Consider the following 21,160-nt stretch of genomic DNA (forward strand, 5'->3'; position numbering starts at 1 on the left):
GATAAAGAAATTGGACAGGTGGAATACCACCCAAACCCACAAATCTAATACCCATCAGTCTTGATTGGTCCTATGGTATTTAGGGAGCTTGTGACCTATTTACTTGATGAGATCCCAAATTAGGAATACATTTATGCGCAAAGACAGTGGATACCTTTTTAGAAGGCGGCATCCTTGTTGAGGTGCGTCTCGATGTCGACGCGGCAGATGGGGCAGTGCTTGTTGGTGCTGAGCCACTGGTCCACGCACTCCATGTGGAACAGGTGCATGCAGGGGAGTCGCCTGCCAGATACCATCTTATTATTAATACAATGCAAACGACAAACGGATCAATTAGTAATTCCATTAGGACCTAATGATTAGGTAATAAAGTAGTGCGGAGTGCAGCTCCAAATTTGATATTTACAATAGTTTTCACTACTTCCAGAGTCAGTATTTTTCCGTGGTAAAACGACCTAAAAATAAATATAGTAAAGTTTAATTTACTTACGGTGAGGCGCAATGCCGGTTTAGTCTGGCAATCTCCTATGAAAGTTATGAGATTTTCATCAGAAGTTACTAGCCTAATGATGTGCCATGAGGCTCAGACTATTGCAGGAGTACTATTCTACACATCAATCGGCCGAAGCCGGTGCGAGCTTTTCAAAAATGTGTACCGTTAAGTAGATTCAAATTCCTTTAGTCATGCAAAACGTCCGCCGATTCCGGCTGTTCGATGCGAAACCTACATAAAGCGTTCGGATCGTGGGGATATCTCGCGTCGTCGTACTAAAACTAAAGTGTCACCTGCAGTGGGAGTCCACCTCGAAGATGGAGAGGCAGATGGTGCACTTCTCGTCGGGCATGCCGGGGTGGCGCGGGTAGGCGTGGCGGTACGTGTTGCGCTCGATCACCGTCATGGACGCGCCCCGCGCCGCGCGCCGCGCCACCGCCGCCTCGCGCGACATCGCCTCCGACAGCGAGCCGTAGCCCTGACACCACACCACACGTCAACCGTCGGTTACACTGAGGCCGCGGACTGGACCACGCACATCAATGTCACCACTTGAATTAATCCATTTACGAGAGCGGCGACGATCGCACCGCGAGTGCCCAGTCCGCGGCCTAACGATTTCACAGATTAAGGGCCAGTTGCACCAACCACATTTGACAGACCGATCAACGTCAGCCGGCGCGCCCCGGCGCCTTACTATGAAACTCTCCATACATAAAAATTTAGCGAACTGTTTAACGATACGAACAGTTTGGTGCAACCGACCCTAAGGGTCGGTTGCACCAAACCGTCTGTCACCCTTTAAAGCATTCGCTAAAGTGTATGGGAATTTTCATAGTTCTCTGTTGAGTGATGTTAATCATTATGTTAAGAATGGTTGGTGCAACTGGCTCTTAAGACATAATGTTTAATCTGAAATTACTTCATAATCCAGAAGTCTCCTTGTCCTCAAACGGCCGATAACCGTTTTTTTTAGACTACTTCCTTGTTTTATTTTATCTTTCCATTTATACAGCTATTACATGCTGTGTGTTATTTTTAACCGACTTCCATTTCATAGAAGGAGGAGGTTCTGTATTCGGTTGTGGCTATTTTTTTTTTCTATGTACGTTCACCGATTACTCCGACATCCGTAGTCCGATTTGAGTAATTCTTTTTTTGTTTGAAAGGAGCTACCTCCGAGTTGGTCCCATTTTAATTTGGTTCTGTTCTGATGATGGGATCCATGAGGAATTGAGGGAACTCCTCAATTTTTAAAGGCACATGCATGGTGATTTGGGTATTTTCTTAAGCAACTCGAGCATTTTCTCCCGAAAACCATCACTTTGATGAAGTAGACCTGATGATGATGATTGTTTTGATGATAATGATGATGATTTTTAAATGCAGTATGTTCAGCGAATACTACGGCACCTGTGATCCGATTTGAGTAATTCTTTTTTTGTTTGGAAGGAGTTGCCTCCAAGGTGTTTCCGTATTATTTTTGGTTCTGGTCTGATGATGAAATCCATGAGGAATTGAGGGAACTCCTCAGTTTTTAAAGGCACGTGTAAAGTGATTTCGGTCACAAAATAGATAAGTACAGAAATCAACCTACATACAAAGCGCGCTCGAGCAACGCACACATAGACACTGCTCACGGACACGATATCTCGGACCAGTTGGGACCAGTGCGAGCGCGAGTGCCATCCGCTTGAGACATGCGTCTGTGAACTTTTTTGTGCAATAATGGAGAAACAAAACAAAAAGTTATTATAACGTACAGTGGACGGTTGTTTAAATTCAACATTAAACGGTGAATTGTCGTTTTTTAAGCTACCAGTGGTTTCAGAGAGAATGCGTATGCGAATTTATTACATTGTACATGAGAATGCGAATTTATTACACTTAAAAATATAATAATCGTGTATTTCGCCAATCTCGGAATCATCGCAAGATATTTTCTGTGGCAAATTTGTAATATAACAATGACATTAAAATTAAAATACCTATTTGAGTTATTAATGTTATTATTAATTTATATTTCCATTCTTCCCGTTTCATCCTCAACAATAAATCAAACAACTAAATACTAGATACGATATGATAGATACGAGTGCCACTACCACGATAGTTTTTGTGCATAAGTCATAGTTCGCAACAATCGCAACCCTAGAGCGACCGCCGAGCGTAGGTATGAAAAGTAAAGTACATACATGTGATTGACTTCTGTACTTATCTATTTTGTGTTTCGGTGTTTTCTAAAGTAACTCGAGCATTTGCTTCCGAACACCGCCAATTTGACGTAGTGCAAGTGTAGCCTTACCACGAGTTTGACATTGACATATTCGCTAAGTTAGCGACGCTAACGTCTTCGTAACTTACTTTTTATGCACCTCGCTTGCACTAATATGCCAGTACGAGTGAGATGCAAAGAAAGTAAGTTACACACACGCGCTAGCGAATAAATCAATGTCAAACTCTTGGTAAGCTGGTAAGGCTACTGATCGGGGGTTAGGGTTAGGAGTTAAGGGGTCGGGGATTAAGGGGTCGGGTAATGGTGGTTGAAGGGCGGCTGGTTCAGGGCCGAAGGGTACATGGATCAGGGGTTGATACGCTATGAGGTTGAGTGATCGGGGGGGTTGAGGGATTGGGTCAGTGGCGGGGCGGAGGATGGATTTAGTGTAGTAACAGGAATTATAATTTCCCAGACGGACTCGAGAAAATTCCAGATTACATATTTATTAAAGTAAATACACGAATTTAGTGTTAATCATGATGTTGTTTTTCATTCACGCGTCGCGCTATTAACAATGCGTTAAAACTAAAAATGGAAACGTAAAAACTTTTTACAAAAAAAAGAAAACCGACTTCAAAAAGGATGAAATAAAATATTATCCTTTTTAAGTCTATGCGTTACCAACTGATATGTTTGAAGTCGGTGCCAAGCCAAGTAGTAAAGAATACCCGTCAAAAATAATCAGCTTTATGACTATAAATCCCATTAGAAGTGTACCATTAGAACTATTATAAATGTGTAAGTAATTCTGTCTGCCTCTTTGTCGCCTTTTTATGGCTAAACAATTGAACCGCTTTAGGTGAAATTTGGCAAGAACGTAAATTCTTTGAATTGTTTTATATTTTGAAATGTAGTCCTCTGAATAAGGGACGGGAAATAACTTCAGTTCCAATCCCACGCTTGCGTGCCGACAAACATACGGTACGGACTGTGCCAAGAAGATCGATCGTGATCGTGTGTTCTGAGGTGTGTTCTTAGGTACAGTCGACGTCAAAGAAAGGTATTATACACTTTTGCACCTTACTCCTTTGTAATAAGACGAGAAGTGTAAACATATTTTTAACGTCGACTGTACCTACAGAAAGTACGTTCATTGTAAGGCAATCCAACGTACATCCTTATCGAATCGCACTAAAATAATGGTATGCTTCAAAAGTTGGCTTGGCACCGACTTCAAACATCAGTTGGTAACGCATAGACTTAAAAAGGATAATATTTTATTTCATCCTTTTTGAAGTCGGTTTTCTTTTTTTTGTAAAAAGTTTTTATACATTTATAAAGAAAACATTTATTTTTCGCAACTACCCTATTGGGACAGTAGAAAGAAACGAAAGTAGGACCAATAAGTACAACAAAACATTTACCGAAGGATGTATGGAGATATGTAAGTGTGGCGGGTACATCTGAAGGTAGTGGTGCATGTGGTGGTGCACGTGGGGACCTTGCCTGCAATCATAATTATACATTTCATTAATGCTATATTTAGACGAACCCATTTCATGTTAAGGCACACACCGGCTGCGTGTGCGTGACGTGCACGTGTGCGCGCGGCGTTGTAGTACAGTTTCTTATGACTCATTAGTTATGAGAAACGTCACACCGCTTGCGTGAGGTGCACATTTTAGCACTACATTTTAGCGCACGCGCACGTGCACGTCACGCACACGCAAGCCGGTGTGCTTTATTCTACACAAACTCGATGTATGTACATACATTGTAAAGTGTTAGTTTAATTTATATCAAACATTATAACAATGAACATGTACAAGAAGGGTATTAGAATAAACTTACATCATGATGGGTCTTGTTGATTCAAAATCAACATTAGGTCCGTTTGTGTCTAGCCGTTCGAAGTAATCAGGAAACTGAAATAATACAATTCATTTTAAATACCAACACAGAAAAGATGACTTGTCTTTCATTCAAATCGGATACACTCGTTATAAGTTTGGTTACTCAACTGAAGAATAAAGAAGGATAATAAATGTTGCAGAAATACGTAGTATCGATGTCTTTGTCCGATGTAAAAGTAACTATAAATAAATCCCACCGAAGTTTACATTATTACTTTACATGTTCTGTTTCTAACTCTTATCGGGTCAACATCATGGTCAAACTGTAACGGCTTGACCGTTTAACTGTTATATAAGCAGTACTAATATTTAGTTTAGTCTAGTTTAGACCCGATTCGACGTCTGTTTGTCATAATACTTAGATCTCCTGCGGGGATCGGGGACAGGCGGGCTCACCCCGGGCACAGTGGTGGCCCGCTGCATCTCCTGCGGGGACAGCGGGGAGGGGGGGACTCACCCCGAGCACAGTGGTGGGCGGCGGCGGGAAGTGCGCCACCATGCCGCCTGCTGCATCTCCTGCGGGGACAGCGGGGAGGGGGGGACTCACCCCGAGCACGGTGGTGGGACTGGTGGGCGGCGGCGAGAAGTGCGCCACCATGCCGCCTGCTGCATCTCCTGCGGGGACAGCGGGGAGGGGGGGACTCACCCCGAGCACGGTGGTGGGCGGCGGCGGGAAGTGCGCCACCATGCCGCCTGCTGCATCTCCTGCGGGGACAGCGGGGAGGGGGGGACTCACCCCGAGCACGGTGGTGAGCGGCGGCGGGAAGTGCGCCACCATGCCGCCTGCTGCATCTCCTGCGGGGACAGCGGGGAGGGGGGGACTCACCCCGAGCACGGTGGTGGGCGGCGGCGGGAAGTGCGCCACCATGCCGCCTGCTGCATCTCCTGCGGGGACAGCGGGACTCACCCCGAGCACGGTGGTGGGCGGCGGCGGGAAGTGCGCCACCATGCCGCCTGCTGCATCTCCTGCGGGGACAGCGGGGAGGGGGGGACTCACCCCCAGCACGGTGGTGGGCGGCGGCGGGAAGTGCGCCACCATGCCGCCTGCTGCATCTCCTGCGGGGACAGTGGGGAGGGGGGGACTCACCCCGAGCACGGTGGTGGGCGGCGGCGGGAAGTGCGCCATCATGCCGCCTGCTACATCTCCTGCGGGGACAGCGGGGAGGGGGGGACTCACCCCGAGCACGGTGGTGGGCGGCGGCGGGAAGTGCGCCATCATGCCGCCTGCTGCATCTCCTGCGGGGACAGCGGGGAGAGGGGGACTCACCCCGAGCACAGTGGTGGGCGGCGGCGGGAAGTGCGCCACCATGCCGCCTGCTGCATCTCCTGCGGGGACAGCGGGGAGGGGGGGACTCACCCCGAGCACGGTGGTGGGCGGCGGCGGGAAGTGCGCCACCATGCCGCCTGCTGCATCTCCTGCGGGGACAGCGGGGAGGGGGGGACTCACCCCCAGCACGGTGGTGGGCGGCGGCGGGAAGTGCGCCACCATGCCGCCTGCTGCATCTTCTGCGGGGACAGCGGGGAGGGGGGGACTCACCCCGAGCACTGTGGTGGGCGGCGGCGGGAAGTGCGCCACCATGCCGCCTGCTGCATCTCCTGCGGGGACAGCGGGGAGGGGGGGACTCACCCCGAGCACGGTGGTGGGCGGCGGCGGGAAGTGCGCCACCATGCCGCCTGCTGCATCTCCTGCGGGGACAGCGGGGAGGGGGGGACTCACCCCGAGCACGGTGGTGGGCGGCGGCGGGAAGTGCGCCAGCCCGCCGCCCGCGGACTCGCGCGCCATGCTGCGTCGCTGCATTTCCTAAGAGGACCGACCAAATAAGTATCGAAGATACAAGGGCAAACTTATAGTTGACTATTACTGCAATATTTGTTCCTTCTGTACCTATATAGAAGTTATGAATAAAATTGCAAGTGTTCGTTGTTGTTGATAAAGATATGGTCCACTGGATATTAAGGTCATAATAAGGAGTTTAATTAAAATGTAAATTTTGAGAACCATCGATAGCCGTGGCGATTCTAGCGAAGATATGCCTAATGCTATGTTGACAAATTAGGGAAAGACTGTTTCATACAAAATGAAAAAGCTTTTCTAGAATATTACATCTTGTATTTTTCTTTTTGCGATTGATCCCAGCTAATACCTACCACTACCAATCTATTATTTTTAGTAGCACTCTGTAAATAATGGAAACGGATAATTTACCAGCATATGCCGTTGGCTGTGCCACAACTGCTCGTGCACGCGGTACGGTGGTGCCGGTACGTCGCGAAGAGCTGGAAATCAATGAGATTCTCATCAGAGTCCGTCTAAGCTAACTCTGCACTGTGTTTGATAGCTGTGCTTTTAAACACGGTGCAGAGTTAGCTTAGACTGACTCTAACATACTGTTTATGATGGAAGCAGTTGAAGACCAGTCGAATCTAAAAAAGCCACAAAAAAGATAAAGCGAGGTGTAAAGCTGCATTTTTCTTATGTTACTTAGGCCTCTTAAAGGTATGTAAAAAAACATAGTTTTAAAATAGAACAATAAAATCGGAATATTTTGCAGTACCTTGTAAGAATTGCGTAGATAGGTAGGTATAATTATTTTATCCAGTCATGTAAGGTGTATGTACTAAAAACTAAAACAAAACTCAGAACTGACCATTAGTAGACCTTATGTCGTCTGAATAAGGTTTACGAATGACTAGGTAACAATGTCTGTGTGAACGAGCGATGGCAGTGAGTGACTCACGGTGCAGGTGCGGCGCGTGGTGCGCGCGCGGGGCGCGCACGAGCGGCGCGTGCGCGTGCGGCGCGTGCGGCGCGCAGCAGCAGCCGCGGCACGCCACCACGCATCCACCGACGCGTACCCTGCAATACACCAAGTTTAAGACGCTGTTTAATAGCACTTGTGTGGCTATAAGTACACCCTTCGCGATCATATGATTCGTTGTGACGTAAAACTAAACGTGACGCTGTATGCAGCGTCAGTCGCCAACCCGGTCAACCAGAGAGATCCAAGCCTTAAAACATGTGAACCGACCTAGTGCGCATGAAGTGCTGCGCCGGCGGCGCCTGCAGCAGCAGGTCGGGGCGCGGCTGGGAGAAGCAGGCGGCCGGCGCCGCCGCCGGGCTCGGCGCGCGCGGCGACGTCAGGTCAATCACCTCGCGCTGCAAACAAGACGCTCTCAACACTCTCAACACCACAGGAGTACAATAGGTAAACAACATCAAGCTTATAAATACTCTGGCGTCATGATGCTTTGTTCAGGGTTTTGTTTTGTACCTCCAAAGGTATTTAGGTACCCCTATTTATTAATTTTTAGATCTGGCAATGTCATCTGGACACTCTGGACAGACCTTGATGCGAAACATTCCCTCAAAATCTGGGTAACTAGCAAGTTATCAGTCAGTTACGACACTTAGGTCAACTTAGTCAGTTACTACACTTACACATACAAGTAATGATGTTAGGAGTGTTTTAGGAATTTTTAGAAAATAATCTTATCATTACAATGTACCTGACACAATATTCGTACTTCCCAATAGAACATATTAATTGAAAGTGTAGTACTTGTAGAACACACATGCCGTGTTATCAGTTCACGCTCAGAGCGGTCGGTCCATTACAGGCGCGGAGCGCGGCCGTGACTAATGCCGACCACACTCCGCCAGTCACGTCACTAGTGATAACAAACTTTCAATAATTTACTTGTACTAAACACCTACGTAATTTACTTTATTTTATTTAAACATAGTAATATAAACACAGATAAACTGGTAGAGAATGCCATTTAAGTCCGCCATTAACTTTATTATATACATATACTTGATTAATAGGTACATTAGGTACAAATTTAATAATCTGGTAGATTACATCACGAGCGTCTTGACTCGCGTAGTGAAGTGAACTGTACTTGAGGGGATGAAGTAGGTAAATTTCTAGTCATTTACCACTTTAGAGAATAGAATACCCTGACTAAGCATCTAATGCACATCTATATAAAAAATATATACTTGGCCAGTACAGTATTATTGACTCGGCTATTAACTAGCCGCGAATTTAGTTTATTTATGCTCTGCTTAGTAAACTTTTCCCGTCTTCTGAACTACTGAGGCGGTTTTCATTATCAGAGGCATATAGAGGCCGAGTATTGACTGAGGATGCCGTATTAATGGTGTAGGTACTCACAAAACTGGGGTCTTCTTCCAACACTTGTACATCGTCATCTGAACTTGAGTCTGACACCCAATCCAACTGCAAATCTGGGGCCAATAATGTCTCATTTCCAGATGATGCGGAACTTTCTTCCTACAAACCATAAAATATATGTTTCAGACTAATATTTTGGTGATAACATTACATACAATATACAATCATGAATACACCTTAAAATAAAACAAAAGTCCCCCACCCCGTCTGTCTGTTTGTATGTATGTATGTTAGCAATAAACTCAAAAACTACTGAACGGATTTTCGCCTATCAGTAGAGTGATTCTTGTGGAAAATTTAAGTGTATAATTTGTTAAGGTTTTGTGTAACCCGTGCAAAGTCAGGGTGGGTTGCTAGTGCACTATAAGCTGTAGACTGTCTTAAAAAACTATAAAAATATATGTTGAAAGTAAAGCTGATATACTCAGTTACCTTATTATTAACATTTACAGGTTTACTATCTGAATCTGGTGCACTTCTTTCAGAGCTGGGGCCCGGCTGCGGCGAGGGCTCCTGGCGGTCGCCCGCGGCGTCCACATCGCGCCGCCGTTGCGGGTCACCTTCCGCCTTCACGCTCACTTGCTCCTCAACCCTGCCTGTTTGAGAACTTGACTGTCCCGGCTCAATTTTGACATGAGCTTGTTGAGATTCTACTTTAGTAACTGGAACCTGTACTGGTATTGGTTCACTATTGGGTGCAGCTGAGGCACTTGCTTCTTGTTTAACTGCTATCTGAGCGACAGGCTCCTCCTTGACCCGAGATGTGGTTGGATTCATGTTGACAGCACTATTATGAACACAAGGCCTGATTCTGTGATGGTGATGGTGGTGGTGTTGTAGGTTTTGTGCTTCTATGTGGGAAGGGTTGTTGTGACAAAAGTCCCGATGGTGCCCCGAGTGAGTGTGCATGCAATTTCCATGAACATGGTTCATAGAACAGGAGCAATGTGGCCCGTGAGCATTTGCACAAGTTCGATTTTCTTGTTTGACATGGTTGTTGTGCACATAGTGGGTGGGCTGTGTGGGAGTAGTGTAATGCCCGTTCCCCAGTCTTCCCGCACACACATGCCCGGGCTGGCTGTGTCTGGTCATCTCTGCGTTTTCAGATGCTTGCGTAGCAACTTCAGTTGGTTCCCTCTTTATCTGAGGAGAGGCCAGATCTAATGCACCATTTCCACTAGCAGAAGCAGTATGGACACTGTGGACCGGGTATTCTGAGTCTGCAGCTTGTTGTTGCTCCACACTGTTGTCACTCTGTCGTTTCCTTGGAGTCGAAGTATTGTCTTCTTCTTCTTCTGAGCTTACCTCTATCAAGTTTGGATTGACCTCATTCTCTTTAGATTGTCTCCTCCGTGGAGATATATTCAGCTTTCGGCTTGGTCTCTCCAAACTACTGGAAGTGGCGTCTAGAAGATTAGAAGCAGCAGACATACGATTGTCAAAAATATTTTCAACGGCAGGTTGTAAAGTTTGATATGTCATATGAGGGATAGTATCCCGTGCAGAAGGTTCAGCAACAGGAACTGTATAGTTTATTGGATGATTTAAGAAATTCCTGTCATCACTAACCACAATTACATTATTAGTGTTGTGTGGTCCAACTACATAGTCCCGTGTGGGCCGCACACTATGCCCATAATGAGAGTAGCTGGGAAAGTATAACCCTCTTTGTTGGTTAATAGGCACAGGCTTAGGTTGGTACCTCATGTTGAGATCTGGTATCCTTCCATGACCAATAGACGTCATGGGGTGAGCACCTTCAGTACCAGTAACCCCAAGCATATATTCTAGTGAGCTAGAGCTATCTGGCAGCGGCTGATACTCATCAGGAATGGGTGTACGCGCCGAGGCGGGGTGCGGCAATGGCGTGACATTTACTTGAAACGCTTGAGCAGGTGATGTGGAATTAACATAATTCGATGAAATGACACGTTTGGGGGCATGGTTGCTTCTGCCAGATGATATGGCCTCTGAAGGCGCCGGCAATACTTCCACGTCGTCGTCGCTCTCGGCAAATAACGCTTCGCATTCCATTTCTTCTACAAATACACAAACACATGAATAGTGAGTAAGAACGAAACGACCAATAAATAACAATATGCTATGTATGTTTACTATTTATTTACCATGCCTCGATGGGTTGTCAGATGCTGAAGAAGTAAACGCCGTGTCCAAAATAGCGGCCAGGGATGACGGGCCGGGCATGTCCCACACGGGACTCGATTGCTCACCTTCGTAACCCTTTTCAGTCATTTTTGATCAGTGGTAATTATATCGTCATAATAAGTTGATCACTGATGTCTTATCAAAAGCAGGCGAGTAACAATAGACATTTTAGATAAACTATTTTTACACTGTTTGTGATATTTTACCCATTGATTATATGTGAATTACGCACGACTTACTTAATTTTACTATATTTATTTTCATTATTCTGGTCAAATACGATACTAATTTCAGACACAAGTCACACAGAACAGACTAAAATTTTGCAGTTGCCATAATAAAAAATAATATTCTACTTTTTTTTCATCCAACTTGTAGAAATGATGTAAAAGTGATAACACACTATCGCACCGCACCACGACCTTGGTGCGTCGCACCCATAAATGAGAGCGAGAAACAGATATCTCTATTTCGCTCTCACTTATACGCACCAAGATCGCGGTGCGGTGCGATAATGTGTTACGGCTTTTATGTCCGACATGGATCCACCCAGGTCCACCGACACGTTTTGGAACCAACCTTACAACGTACTGTCAATGTCACTGTCACGTAGCAGCAGTTTAATGTACTACGTTCACCCGAGGTGTTGTATTCGCGAGTGAGGTAAATTTTGAACCAGAACGATATTGACAAATAACTTTTCAGAATATTTAGTACACGTGTATACTTTTTACAGGTCAAAGAACTGGTATATTCATTCAAGTTTAATATAATTTAGACTATTATTTAGTATGTATTAAATAATACGATTTTAAGGCATCTTCAACTAATGTATTTACCTCGCTTTCTAAATTCAGTCATTAAAATAAGTACGGGAGGAAGAATGACGTCACATTTACCACTGTTCATTGAAGGTGAAGTTATCAAAGGTTTTGGAAGAGGATCTAAAGACTTGGGATGCCCAACAGGTAAGGGTCAATACATTTTTGGTTTTCTCTATAAAGTTATAATTCTTATTTTTTATTATTCTTAACTTTATTATCCTTACGTAATAAAATCTAACGTAATATTATTATTCTAACTTTGAAGAAAATTGTTCTAGGAATTACTGAATAAAAATTACTTTATTGTATATGTTACATCGTCAATTAAATTGTATGAATACTTTTAATATAGGTTACTTAAGACTATGTAGTGACATCCCCAGCACAAGTGCACTACTGCACTGTTTATTATTTACCATTACTTTGTCTTATACTAAATAATTATTGGTTATTTTCTCTATTGGAGTTGTATGTTAAATACTTGTATAGTCCGTTTTTTTTAGCATTAGAAAGAACTTCGCAGAAGTAAGCTTGTGGTTCCAAATCTGGCACTTTTAGCGGTTATCATTTGAAGTAAATTATATGTATTGACCATGCTGCATTAGATAATTCAATAATTATTAACAATTAAAGAGCCTGATAAAAACTGCACGCTTGCTTCTGTGGAGTTCTTTCTAATGCTAAAAAAAACGAACTATAGGTATGTGTGTTAATAACCCTAATATTAAATTTTTATATTTCAGCAAATTTTTCCTTGGATGTAGTAAAATCTCTGCCGAAAGGAACAGCACCTGGCGTTTACTGTGGGTGGGCGCAGGTTGACTCTGGCCCTGTTCATAAAATGGTTGCCAATATCGGCTGGTGCCCCTTTTATAACAACAAGGAAATGTCAATTGTAAGTATTCGGAATATCCAACTTTATAAATGCACATAAGAAAGATCTTGTGGCAACTTAAGGAGCATTCCATGAAATTGTCTACCATTTGTCCCGTACAAACGCGATTTTCTGAAGATTTGCAAGTACAAGAGTTTCCTTTTCTATGACAAATGGTCAAAATTATGCACCGAAAAATAATTGGCTAATTTAAATGCCAAAAAAAAAGTCACAACACAGGAAATAAAATGCGTTTGTACGGGACAGCCCGTGGAATGCTCCTTAAAGATGTCTGCCAATTTAACAAATTGAGCACTAATTTGCCTTGAATTATATGATAGTTATGTTTACATAAATACCTTTTAAGTGGTTGACAAGATAACAGAGAGCCTACTGCCAACATTGAATAATCAAAAAATGTTATCTACCTCTCTGTTGCTTGAGTAAGCAAGAGTGATAGAGGCAGATAATGATTTACGATTTTGGTGGTAGGCCCTCAGGTACCTAATTTGAATTGAATTGAAATAGCCTTTATTTCAGATAAGTATTTTGTAGTACATTTCATTTTGTTGTTAACATATTATCTATATATATCTAATCTAATTTATATCTGTATACCTGTGATGACGACGATGTACTTATGCGCAGCTCTTCGAACGACTGTATAGACTGTGCCTAATAACAGGTTTAATTTCTAACTAATACCCAGTGCCGGATTTAGACATTTGCCGCCCGTAGGCTATGCCGATTTTGCCGCCCCTATCCACCTCGCTTATAGCTTTTTAAAGTACTTTCCAATCAGAGACGTTTAATTTAATAGTACAACGTACCATAGTCATATTAAAATGCATATAAGGTGATGTCACTATTCTAGATACAGATTTATATGAGCCGTTTTTGTCAGCCAATGACGATGCGACCTCGTTATATTTGCCTGATCTGATCGGCGATCGGTGGGTACCGCCACAGAATTATTAATAGTACTACCGTACAGAAAGGAAACTTCCTACAAAAACTAAATTGACAGCGGTTCAGGGTCCAATCATGCTGTCCCTTTCTAGTATATGGCACTATCCCTTTCGGCTATTTAGGGTTGTCAAAAATCAAGTGATTATCTTATCTGTGTTCGTGCACGCAAAAGGAAGTCAAGTGGTGCCAACCCTAATAATTGCTCGGAGCAATGCTGAGCCGAGCGGAGCCGAGTTTGACCGAAGTCAGGAGTTTCGCACCCCTGGTACCGCTGGGTTTTGGCCATTGAGAATCAAGGTGAGGCATTGGCAGTCAGGGGAGTTTGGTCGGGTCTGGCATCGAGTGCTCAAGGGACTATGCTATACAAATGGCTTATATTGATGGGCCACAAATAATGTTCCTAAATAAAAACGCGAGCGCAGCGAGCGCGAAAATTTTCTGAAGAAATAGCGGAATTTGATAGAAAATGGTACATATTTAAGTGTTACTGTCAGTCCTCACTTATGGTGCTCAGACTTGGTCTTTGACGGAAGCTCAGAAGTCCAAACTCGGGGCTTGACAGAGAGCTATGGAGCGCAGCATATTAATTGTGAAACTAAGGGATCGCATCCGCAACACCACGCTGCGCTCTAAAACTCAGATAATAGATGTAGCTCGAAAAGCGGCCAAGCTAAAGTGGGACTGGGCTGGTTATGTCTGCCACATGCCGAACAACTTGTGGGCCAAGTTAACCACAAAGTGGGTGCCCCACGAGTCAAACCGGGGAACCGGTAGACCTCGTCGGCGTTGGCGGGATAACTTGGACTCCTTTTTGAGAGACTGGCCAAATGTAGCTCAAAACCGAAACGAGTGGAAGAAGGGGGGGGGAGGTCTTTGCCTAGCTTTATTTGTGGCCCATCAATAATGTGCCTAAATAAAAAAAAAATCGGTAGAAATAGCGCAATTTGATAGAACATGGTATATTTTTAGGATTCCAAGCTTCAAACCGGAATAGGATCACTATGTTGTCCGTCCGGCCGTTTATCTGTCTCAATATAAAGGGTCTTGACATGACAGAGGGCCGCAAAATCGACAAATAAAGCCTGTTATTTAAATTTTACAAATAAATAGAGGAGCGGCAAAATTCTGGTCAACCCTATCTAAACAGCAAATAAAATATTTTTTGACTCAAATTTGCCGCCCCCTAAAATCTGCCGCCCTAGGCTTCAGCCTACTCAGCCTAGTGGAAAATCCGGCACTGCTAATACCATTTAAGTACATAATATGTAGGTGTATGCAGAGCTTTATTTTCTAAATTTGATGTTCTACTGGTAAAGGTACCCAGTGCCGGATTTACCACTAGGCTGAGTAGGCTGAAGCCTAGGGCGGCAGATTTTAGGGGGCGGCAAATTTGGGTCAAAAAAGTATTTTATTTGCTATTCAGATAGGGTTGACCAGAATTTTACCGCTGCCCTATTTATTTGTAAAATTTAAATAACAAGTATTATTTGTCGATTTTTCCGCCCTCTGTCATGTCAAGACCCTTTATATTGAGACAGATAGACGGCCAAACGGACAGCAAAGTGATCCTATATGGGTTCCGTTTTGAGGTAGCCTAAAAAATTACCATTTTCTATCAAATTGCGTTATTTCTATCGAAAAATCGTCATTGAGTGATAAAAACAGCCCTTATAAATCTGTGTCTAGAATAGTGACGTCACCTTATATGCATTTTAATGTGACTATGGTGCGTTGTACTATTTAATTAAACGTCTCTGATTGGAAAGTACTTTAAAAAGCTATAAGCGAGGTGGATAGGGGCGGCAAAATCGGCATAGCCTACGGGCGGCAAATGTCTAAATCCGGCACTGAAGGTACCTTATGGAGGACACTCCAATATTAATGTGGAGCTACGTGATTTAAGCGCCATCGAACTTTACCTATAAAACGTCACAAATGTTATGTTAGTAGTAGGTTCTGCTGGTTACGTAATAAATTAATAATTGCTTTCAAAGACATAACACAATTTGGAACACAAGATTTAAGTCTTAATTGTTATCGTAATTACAATTGATGGCAATTGCATGTTCCGAGATAATAAATGTGTCATGGACAGTATACCTAGTGCCACTGGTCTGTGTACATACCTCCCTACTGTTATGTTACTAGATAGGTAATCATTGAATAATTAACAAATATATAAGTGCTTATCTATTATTGTTGGTCTTGAATTAGATAGGGATTGCAATTGGGTTGCATATTACTAGATAATGTAACACTATTGAAGTTCATAAAGAGGAAAAGTCAGTACTTTTCCTCAGGTCATATATCAGTACAAATCACATCTTAATGTCGCCATTGTTCTCATACATCGGCATCGGCCACCAACTGCAAATGTAAGTTTGTCGAACTAAAGTAAATTGTATTTCCCTTTATTTTCAGGAAACACATGTAATGCACAAATTCAACACCGATTTTTATGGTTCAAATCTCAAAATATGTATAGTTGGTTATTTGAGAGGAGAAAAGAACTTCAACTCTTTGGAAGACTTGATAGAAGCTATTCAACAAGATATAAAAAATGCCGAGGAAAAGCTAGAGCATGCAGATGCAAGAAATTTAAAAACAGGTACTTTTTGGAACAAAGTACAGTGAGAATTCCGATTTCAGCATCTTTAAGTAATATATTTAAGTATTTAATTAATCATGTTTTACGGATTATGATTTAAACCATTATGAATTTATTATATTAACGGCATTACAGTGTAAATCAACTACGGTAGCTCATGAAAAAGTGAAGGTCAATCAGAGTGAAAGTCAAATCGGCAATTTCGCATTCTAGACTTCTAGAGAAAATACTTTTATTTTACCCGATCGGTTTTAAAAATGATACTTCTTCACAAACTGAACTTGTACGTACCTAAACTGATTTTATCGTTTGACCGGGGATTTGTAAAGCGAACGGCGGGCTCTCCGTCATAACTCTTATGGCTCCTCTTCACGTTGGGCCAACGCCAACGAGGGACGCATTTATGCGTTAGACGCAAGTGATATTGCTATCTCATTCTACCACATGGCAGCGTCCCTCGTTGGCGTTGGCGTTGGCCCAACATGAAAAGGAGCCTTTATAGTCGGACGGTTTTAAAATGTCAGTAGTATCCACTTGAGAGACTACCTGACGATGAATGACATTGTTATCATCGTTAAACCAAAACCGCTAATTACATGTGCAAAATGAAATGCAATAACAAGAAAAGATTCTAAGCCGCGTTGTATTAGGACGACGAAGTAATAGTTACCTACCTAATATTAATTGTTGTTTTATTATTACAGTTTATTTTAATTGTTAAGTTTTAAAATATGGCATATTGGCGACGTTTGTGTTTGAAATAAGTAAGTAGGTAAGCTCCGTAGGGTCATTGCGTCAGTTCACCGTCGAATGGCTGTTTCCGTCCACTTGGTGTAAGTAGTTGCTATATTCAAATTACTTATACGCATTTCTTAAATATACAATAGGCTTATATTCAAATTATACGCAATTCTCTAGCAACTACGCCAAGTGGACGGAAACAGGCACTGGACGGTAAACTGACGCAATGACCCTATATATAGTCCGTTTTTTTTAGCATTAGAAAGAACTTCGCAGAAGTAAGCTTGTGGTTCCAAATCCGGCACTTTTATCGGTAATAATTTGAAGTAAATTATATGTATTGACCTTGCTACATTAGATAATTCAATAATTATTAACAATTGAAGAGCCTGATAAAAACTGCACGCTTGCTTCTGTGGAGTTCTTTCTAATGCTAAAAATAAAACCGGGCAAGTGCGAGTCGGACTCGCGCACGAATGGTTCCGTAACACAATGCAAAAAAAACAAACAAAAATAAGCAAAAAAAACGGTCACCCATCCAAGTACTGACCACTCCCGACGTTGCTTAACTTTGGTCAAAAATCACGTTTGTTGTATGGAGCCCCATTTATATCTTTATTTTATTCTGTTTTTAGTATTTGTTGTTATAGCGGCAACAGAAATACATCATCTGTGAAAATTTCAACTGTCTAGCTATCATGGTTCGTGAGATACAGCCTGGTGACAGACGGACGGACGGACGGACGGACGGACAGCGAAGTCTTAGTAATAGGGTCCCGTTTTACCCTTTGGGTACGGAACCCTAAAAACGAACAAGCGGTGTGATTCAGCCTTCAGTATTTATCATTGAGCTGAAAAACTTCAAAAGTATATAAGGCACCATTCGATATATTTTACGTACTATTGACAGAGTCGACTCCACACACGATAAGCTATAATAATATTATTATATTTTGGTTTATTACGATATCTTATTAGCAACAGGTGTCACAATCAAACAATACTTTAAAACGTTCGTCAATACGAAAATTGTAGACAAACGGCCCATATAACCATTCCAGTCGCAGAATCATCAAAGTGGTAACTAAATGTCAGATGTGTCGTAACAGAGTCCACACAATGTGTCTAGAATTGTTTCGAAACAAAGTGTCGTCGCCGTGTGTACACTTTTCCGTAACAAGGTGTCGACACATTTGTGTGCACTTTGCGTGCGGTTTGCGACTAAATCTGACAGCAAATTTGTGACAGCAAATGTCAATATAAAATACCTCTTGAAAACCAAGGTTTGTCAAACTACTATTAGTGTCTCGTGTGCTCGTAAGTAATTCTAGTAAGTCATCATGGGCGATGCAAATGATAATAATCGACCAAAACCATATAAACACCCAACACCCGTCAACCTTTTACAGAAAAGTTTTTAAAGAAATGCAATAAGCTACTTAGGTCAGCCAACGAATGCTCCAAAAAGTTGTAGAGGGAAATGCTCGGAACACAATTTTTGACTCTTTAACTTGGTTTGGACAAGTTAGGAGGTGAACATATCAAAAGTCCCCGGCCGTAGCCCTTGAGCGGGGGAAGAGAGGGGGCTTTGAAGGTCCCATTTTCCGGTTTTTCGATTATATCTCGGAAACTATGCATCTTAGCGACATGGCCACTTATACAAAATGCAAGTTAATTTAATTTGTTACAAGTTTATTCAGTCAATTTTTTCGATATGTTGAATAGTTTTTGAGATATCCGCTCTTGAAAGTTTATTTAGGGCTCTCAATTTTATCTTGATATATCTACATCAGTGAAGGTGCAAGGCCGTGTATGGTATCGTTTTCGTATAAATCTGGGTTGCTGAATCCATTTAAGGTATCACATTGACACCATTCCACAAAATAAAAAAATATCTTTTTAGGGTTCCGTACCTCAAAAGCAAAAAACGGAATCCTTATAGGATCACTCGTGCGTCTGTATGTCTGTCTGTCTGAATACACAAAATAGTTCTTTACCTATAGATGACAGGAAAACCTATTAGAAATGTGCAGTCAAGCGCGAGTCGGACTTAATGTACGGAACCCTTAATACGCGAGTCCGACTCGCACTTGGCCGGTTTATTTTAAACTCCTCTTGACGCTTAACCGCTGAATCGATTTCGTTGAAATTTGGTATAGAAATAGTTTGCGTCCCGGAACAGGACATAGGATAGATCTTATAACCAAAATCATCTTTTGAAGGTGTGAAAAGTGGCGTGGAAATTTGTACGGGAAATCAATAACCGCTGAACTGATTTATATTAAATTTGGGATGGTCTACATCTTTGATTTAGTTAAAAATGATAAAAAAACATGACTTCAAACCTAAACTTAAACAGTATTAACTTCAAGAAGTCAATTCTGAATTCCCCCCTACACCTCATTTCACACCTTTAAAGGATGATTTTTGAGATAACTTATTATGTCCTGTCTCGGGACTCAATATATATGTGTACTAAATTTAAATTAAAACTGTTCAGCAGTTTAAGCGTGAAGAGGAGTTTAAAAGAAAGTATATGTTTTTACTTTGGAATGGTGTCAATGTGATACCATAACTAAATTTGGTACTGCGAATTTATACGAAAACGATACCAAACATGGCCTCGTAGCTTTAATGTTGTAGAAGTCAAAATAAAATTGAGAGCCCTAAATTCTTATTACTTGACCAAACTTGTGTAGAAGGAAAAGGAAAAATAAAAGTCTTCGGCAGGAATATAAGACACAGATATAATTTTTTTTTTGCGTTACTATTTCAATCATCAAATATAAACATACCTTGATTATATTATTCTAGTGAGATCCTCACAGATAAACAAAAACATTTACTTAAAAAATTACAAGGTCGAAATGTCACGGAACTTGTGAGAGTAATATGTGAAAAATAAAAACTTTTATGACAAAAAATCTGGACACAATTTAAGAAGCATCCCATTGCGTCGAGGAATCATCTGTATTTTTGCTTGTTTCATTACCTCCTCGCTTCTTTTTTTGTCCTTTGTATTCTGTAGCAATTTGTTAGATCTGAAAATAAAGATAACTTGCGTTGTCACGGATGTCGATTTATAGGTTTTAGGGAGTGCAGAATTCGAAAACGATGATCATTTTATAATCCAAGATGGCGGCTTCGTATTTTGTCATAAAAGTCGTCATGAATATCGTTTTATAGGTTTTAGGAAGTGCCGATTTCGAAAATGATGACCAGTTTGGAATCCAAGATGTGTGCCGTGCACTTTGTCATAAAAGTCGTCATGGATATCGTTTTAAAGGTTTTAGGGAGTGCAGAATTCGAAAATGATGACCATTTTGGATTCCAAGATGTCTGCCGTGCACTTTGTCATATAAGCCGTCATAGATGTTGATTTATAGGTGTTAGGAAGAGCAGATTTCGAAAATGATGACCATGACCAACAAAACGACATCCATGTCGACTTTTAACATAGTGCATGGCCGCCATTTTGGATTCCAAAATGGTCATCATTTTCGAAATCAGGGCCCCCTAAAACCTATAAAACGACACCCATGACGACTTTTATGACATAGTGCATGGCCGCCATTCTGGATTCCAAAATGGTCATCATTTTCGAAAGCGGGGCCCCCTAAAACCTATAAAACGACATCCATGACGACTTTTATGACATAGTGCATGGCCGCCATCTTAGAATCCAAAATGGTCATCGTTTTCGAAATCTGCGCCCCTTAAAACCTATAAAACGACACCCATGACGACTTTTATGACATAGTGCATGGCCGCCATTTTGGATTTCAAAATGGTCATCATTTTCTAAATCGGGGCCCCCTAAAACCCATAAAACGACATCCATGATGACTTTTATGACATAGTGCATGGCCGCCATTTTGGAATCGAAAATGGTTATCATTTTCGTAATCTCCGCCCCCCAAAACCTATAAAACGACACCCATGACGACTTTTATGACATAGTGCATGGCCGCCATTCTGGATTCCAAAATGGTCATCATTTTCGAAAGCGGGGCCCCCTAAAACCTATAAAACGACATCCATGACGACTTTTATGACATAGTGCATGGCCGCCATCTTAGAATCCAAAATGGTCATCGTTTTCGAAATCTGCGCCCCTTAACCTATAAAACGACACCCATGACGACTTTTATGACA

At 42.2% G+C, this 21,160-nt stretch overlaps 3 protein-coding genes across 5 annotated transcripts in view; 1 reads left to right on the plus strand and 2 right to left on the minus strand.

Moving 5' to 3' along the window:
* LOC134667537 (pseudouridine-5'-phosphatase-like) overlaps positions 1 to 21,160 on the minus strand; it is a 137,324-nt gene that overhangs the window by 50,571 nt on the left and 65,593 nt on the right. The gene's annotated exons all lie outside the window — the stretch shown is intronic.
* Positions 134 to 11,296, minus strand: LOC134667059 (E3 ubiquitin-protein ligase Arkadia-like). 2 transcript variants are annotated; one of them, XM_063524365.1, is made up of 11 exons: positions 11,055 to 11,296; positions 9,256 to 10,862; positions 8,803 to 8,922; positions 7,654 to 7,781; positions 7,363 to 7,481; positions 6,831 to 6,901; positions 6,342 to 6,425; positions 4,563 to 4,636; positions 4,136 to 4,217; positions 787 to 971; positions 134 to 282 (listed from the first exon to the last, which is right to left on the minus strand). In XM_063524365.1, the coding sequence occupies exons 1-11, from the start codon at positions 11,074 to 11,076 to the stop codon at positions 159 to 161; spliced, it is 2,616 nt and encodes an 871-aa protein (XP_063380435.1). In that variant the 5' UTR covers positions 11,077 to 11,296; the 3' UTR covers positions 134 to 158. The 2 variants fall into 2 exon arrangements, with proteins under 2 accessions (XP_063380435.1, XP_063380430.1); XM_063524360.1 differs by having other exon boundaries at positions 10,950 to 11,296.
* On the plus strand, positions 11,634 to 16,675 carry LOC134666787 (putative riboflavin kinase). Of its 2 annotated transcripts, XM_063524091.1 has the most exons (4): positions 11,634 to 11,652; positions 11,847 to 11,957; positions 12,557 to 12,708; positions 16,078 to 16,675. In XM_063524091.1, the coding sequence occupies exons 2-4, from the start codon at positions 11,873 to 11,875 to the stop codon at positions 16,288 to 16,290; spliced, it is 450 nt and encodes a 149-aa protein (XP_063380161.1). In that variant the 5' UTR covers positions 11,634 to 11,652; positions 11,847 to 11,872; the 3' UTR covers positions 16,291 to 16,675. The 2 variants fall into 2 exon arrangements, with proteins under 2 accessions (XP_063380161.1, XP_063380154.1); XM_063524084.1 differs by lacking the exon at positions 11,634 to 11,652 and having other exon boundaries at positions 11,769 to 11,957; positions 16,078 to 16,667.

The sequence above is a fragment of the Cydia fagiglandana genome, chromosome 1 (assembly GCF_963556715.1).
Source record: "Cydia fagiglandana chromosome 1, ilCydFagi1.1, whole genome shotgun sequence".
Lineage (NCBI taxonomy): Eukaryota > Metazoa > Arthropoda > Insecta > Lepidoptera > Tortricidae > Cydia > Cydia fagiglandana.

Coding starts and splice junctions, on each gene's coding strand:
- LOC134667059 (XM_063524360.1), bottom strand. CDS start 11,076: ATGACTGAAAAGGGTTACGAAGGTGAGCAATCGAGTCCCGTGTGGGAC. Junction 7,782..8,802: donor TGGAAGAAGACCCCAGTTTT/GTGAGTACCTAC, acceptor TCTTGTTTGCAG/CGCGAGGTGATTGACCTGAC. Junction 6,426..6,830: donor ACAGCCAACGGCATATGCTG/GTAAATTATCCG, acceptor CGGTCCTCTTAG/GAAATGCAGCGACGCAGCAT.
- LOC134666787 (XM_063524084.1), top strand. CDS start 11,819: ATGTATTTACCTCGCTTTCTAAATTCAGTCATTAAAATAAGTACGGGA. Junction 11,958..12,556: donor AGACTTGGGATGCCCAACAG/GTAAGGGTCAAT, acceptor TTTATATTTCAG/CAAATTTTTCCTTGGATGTA. Junction 12,709..16,077: donor ACAACAAGGAAATGTCAATT/GTAAGTATTCGG, acceptor CTTTATTTTCAG/GAAACACATGTAATGCACAA.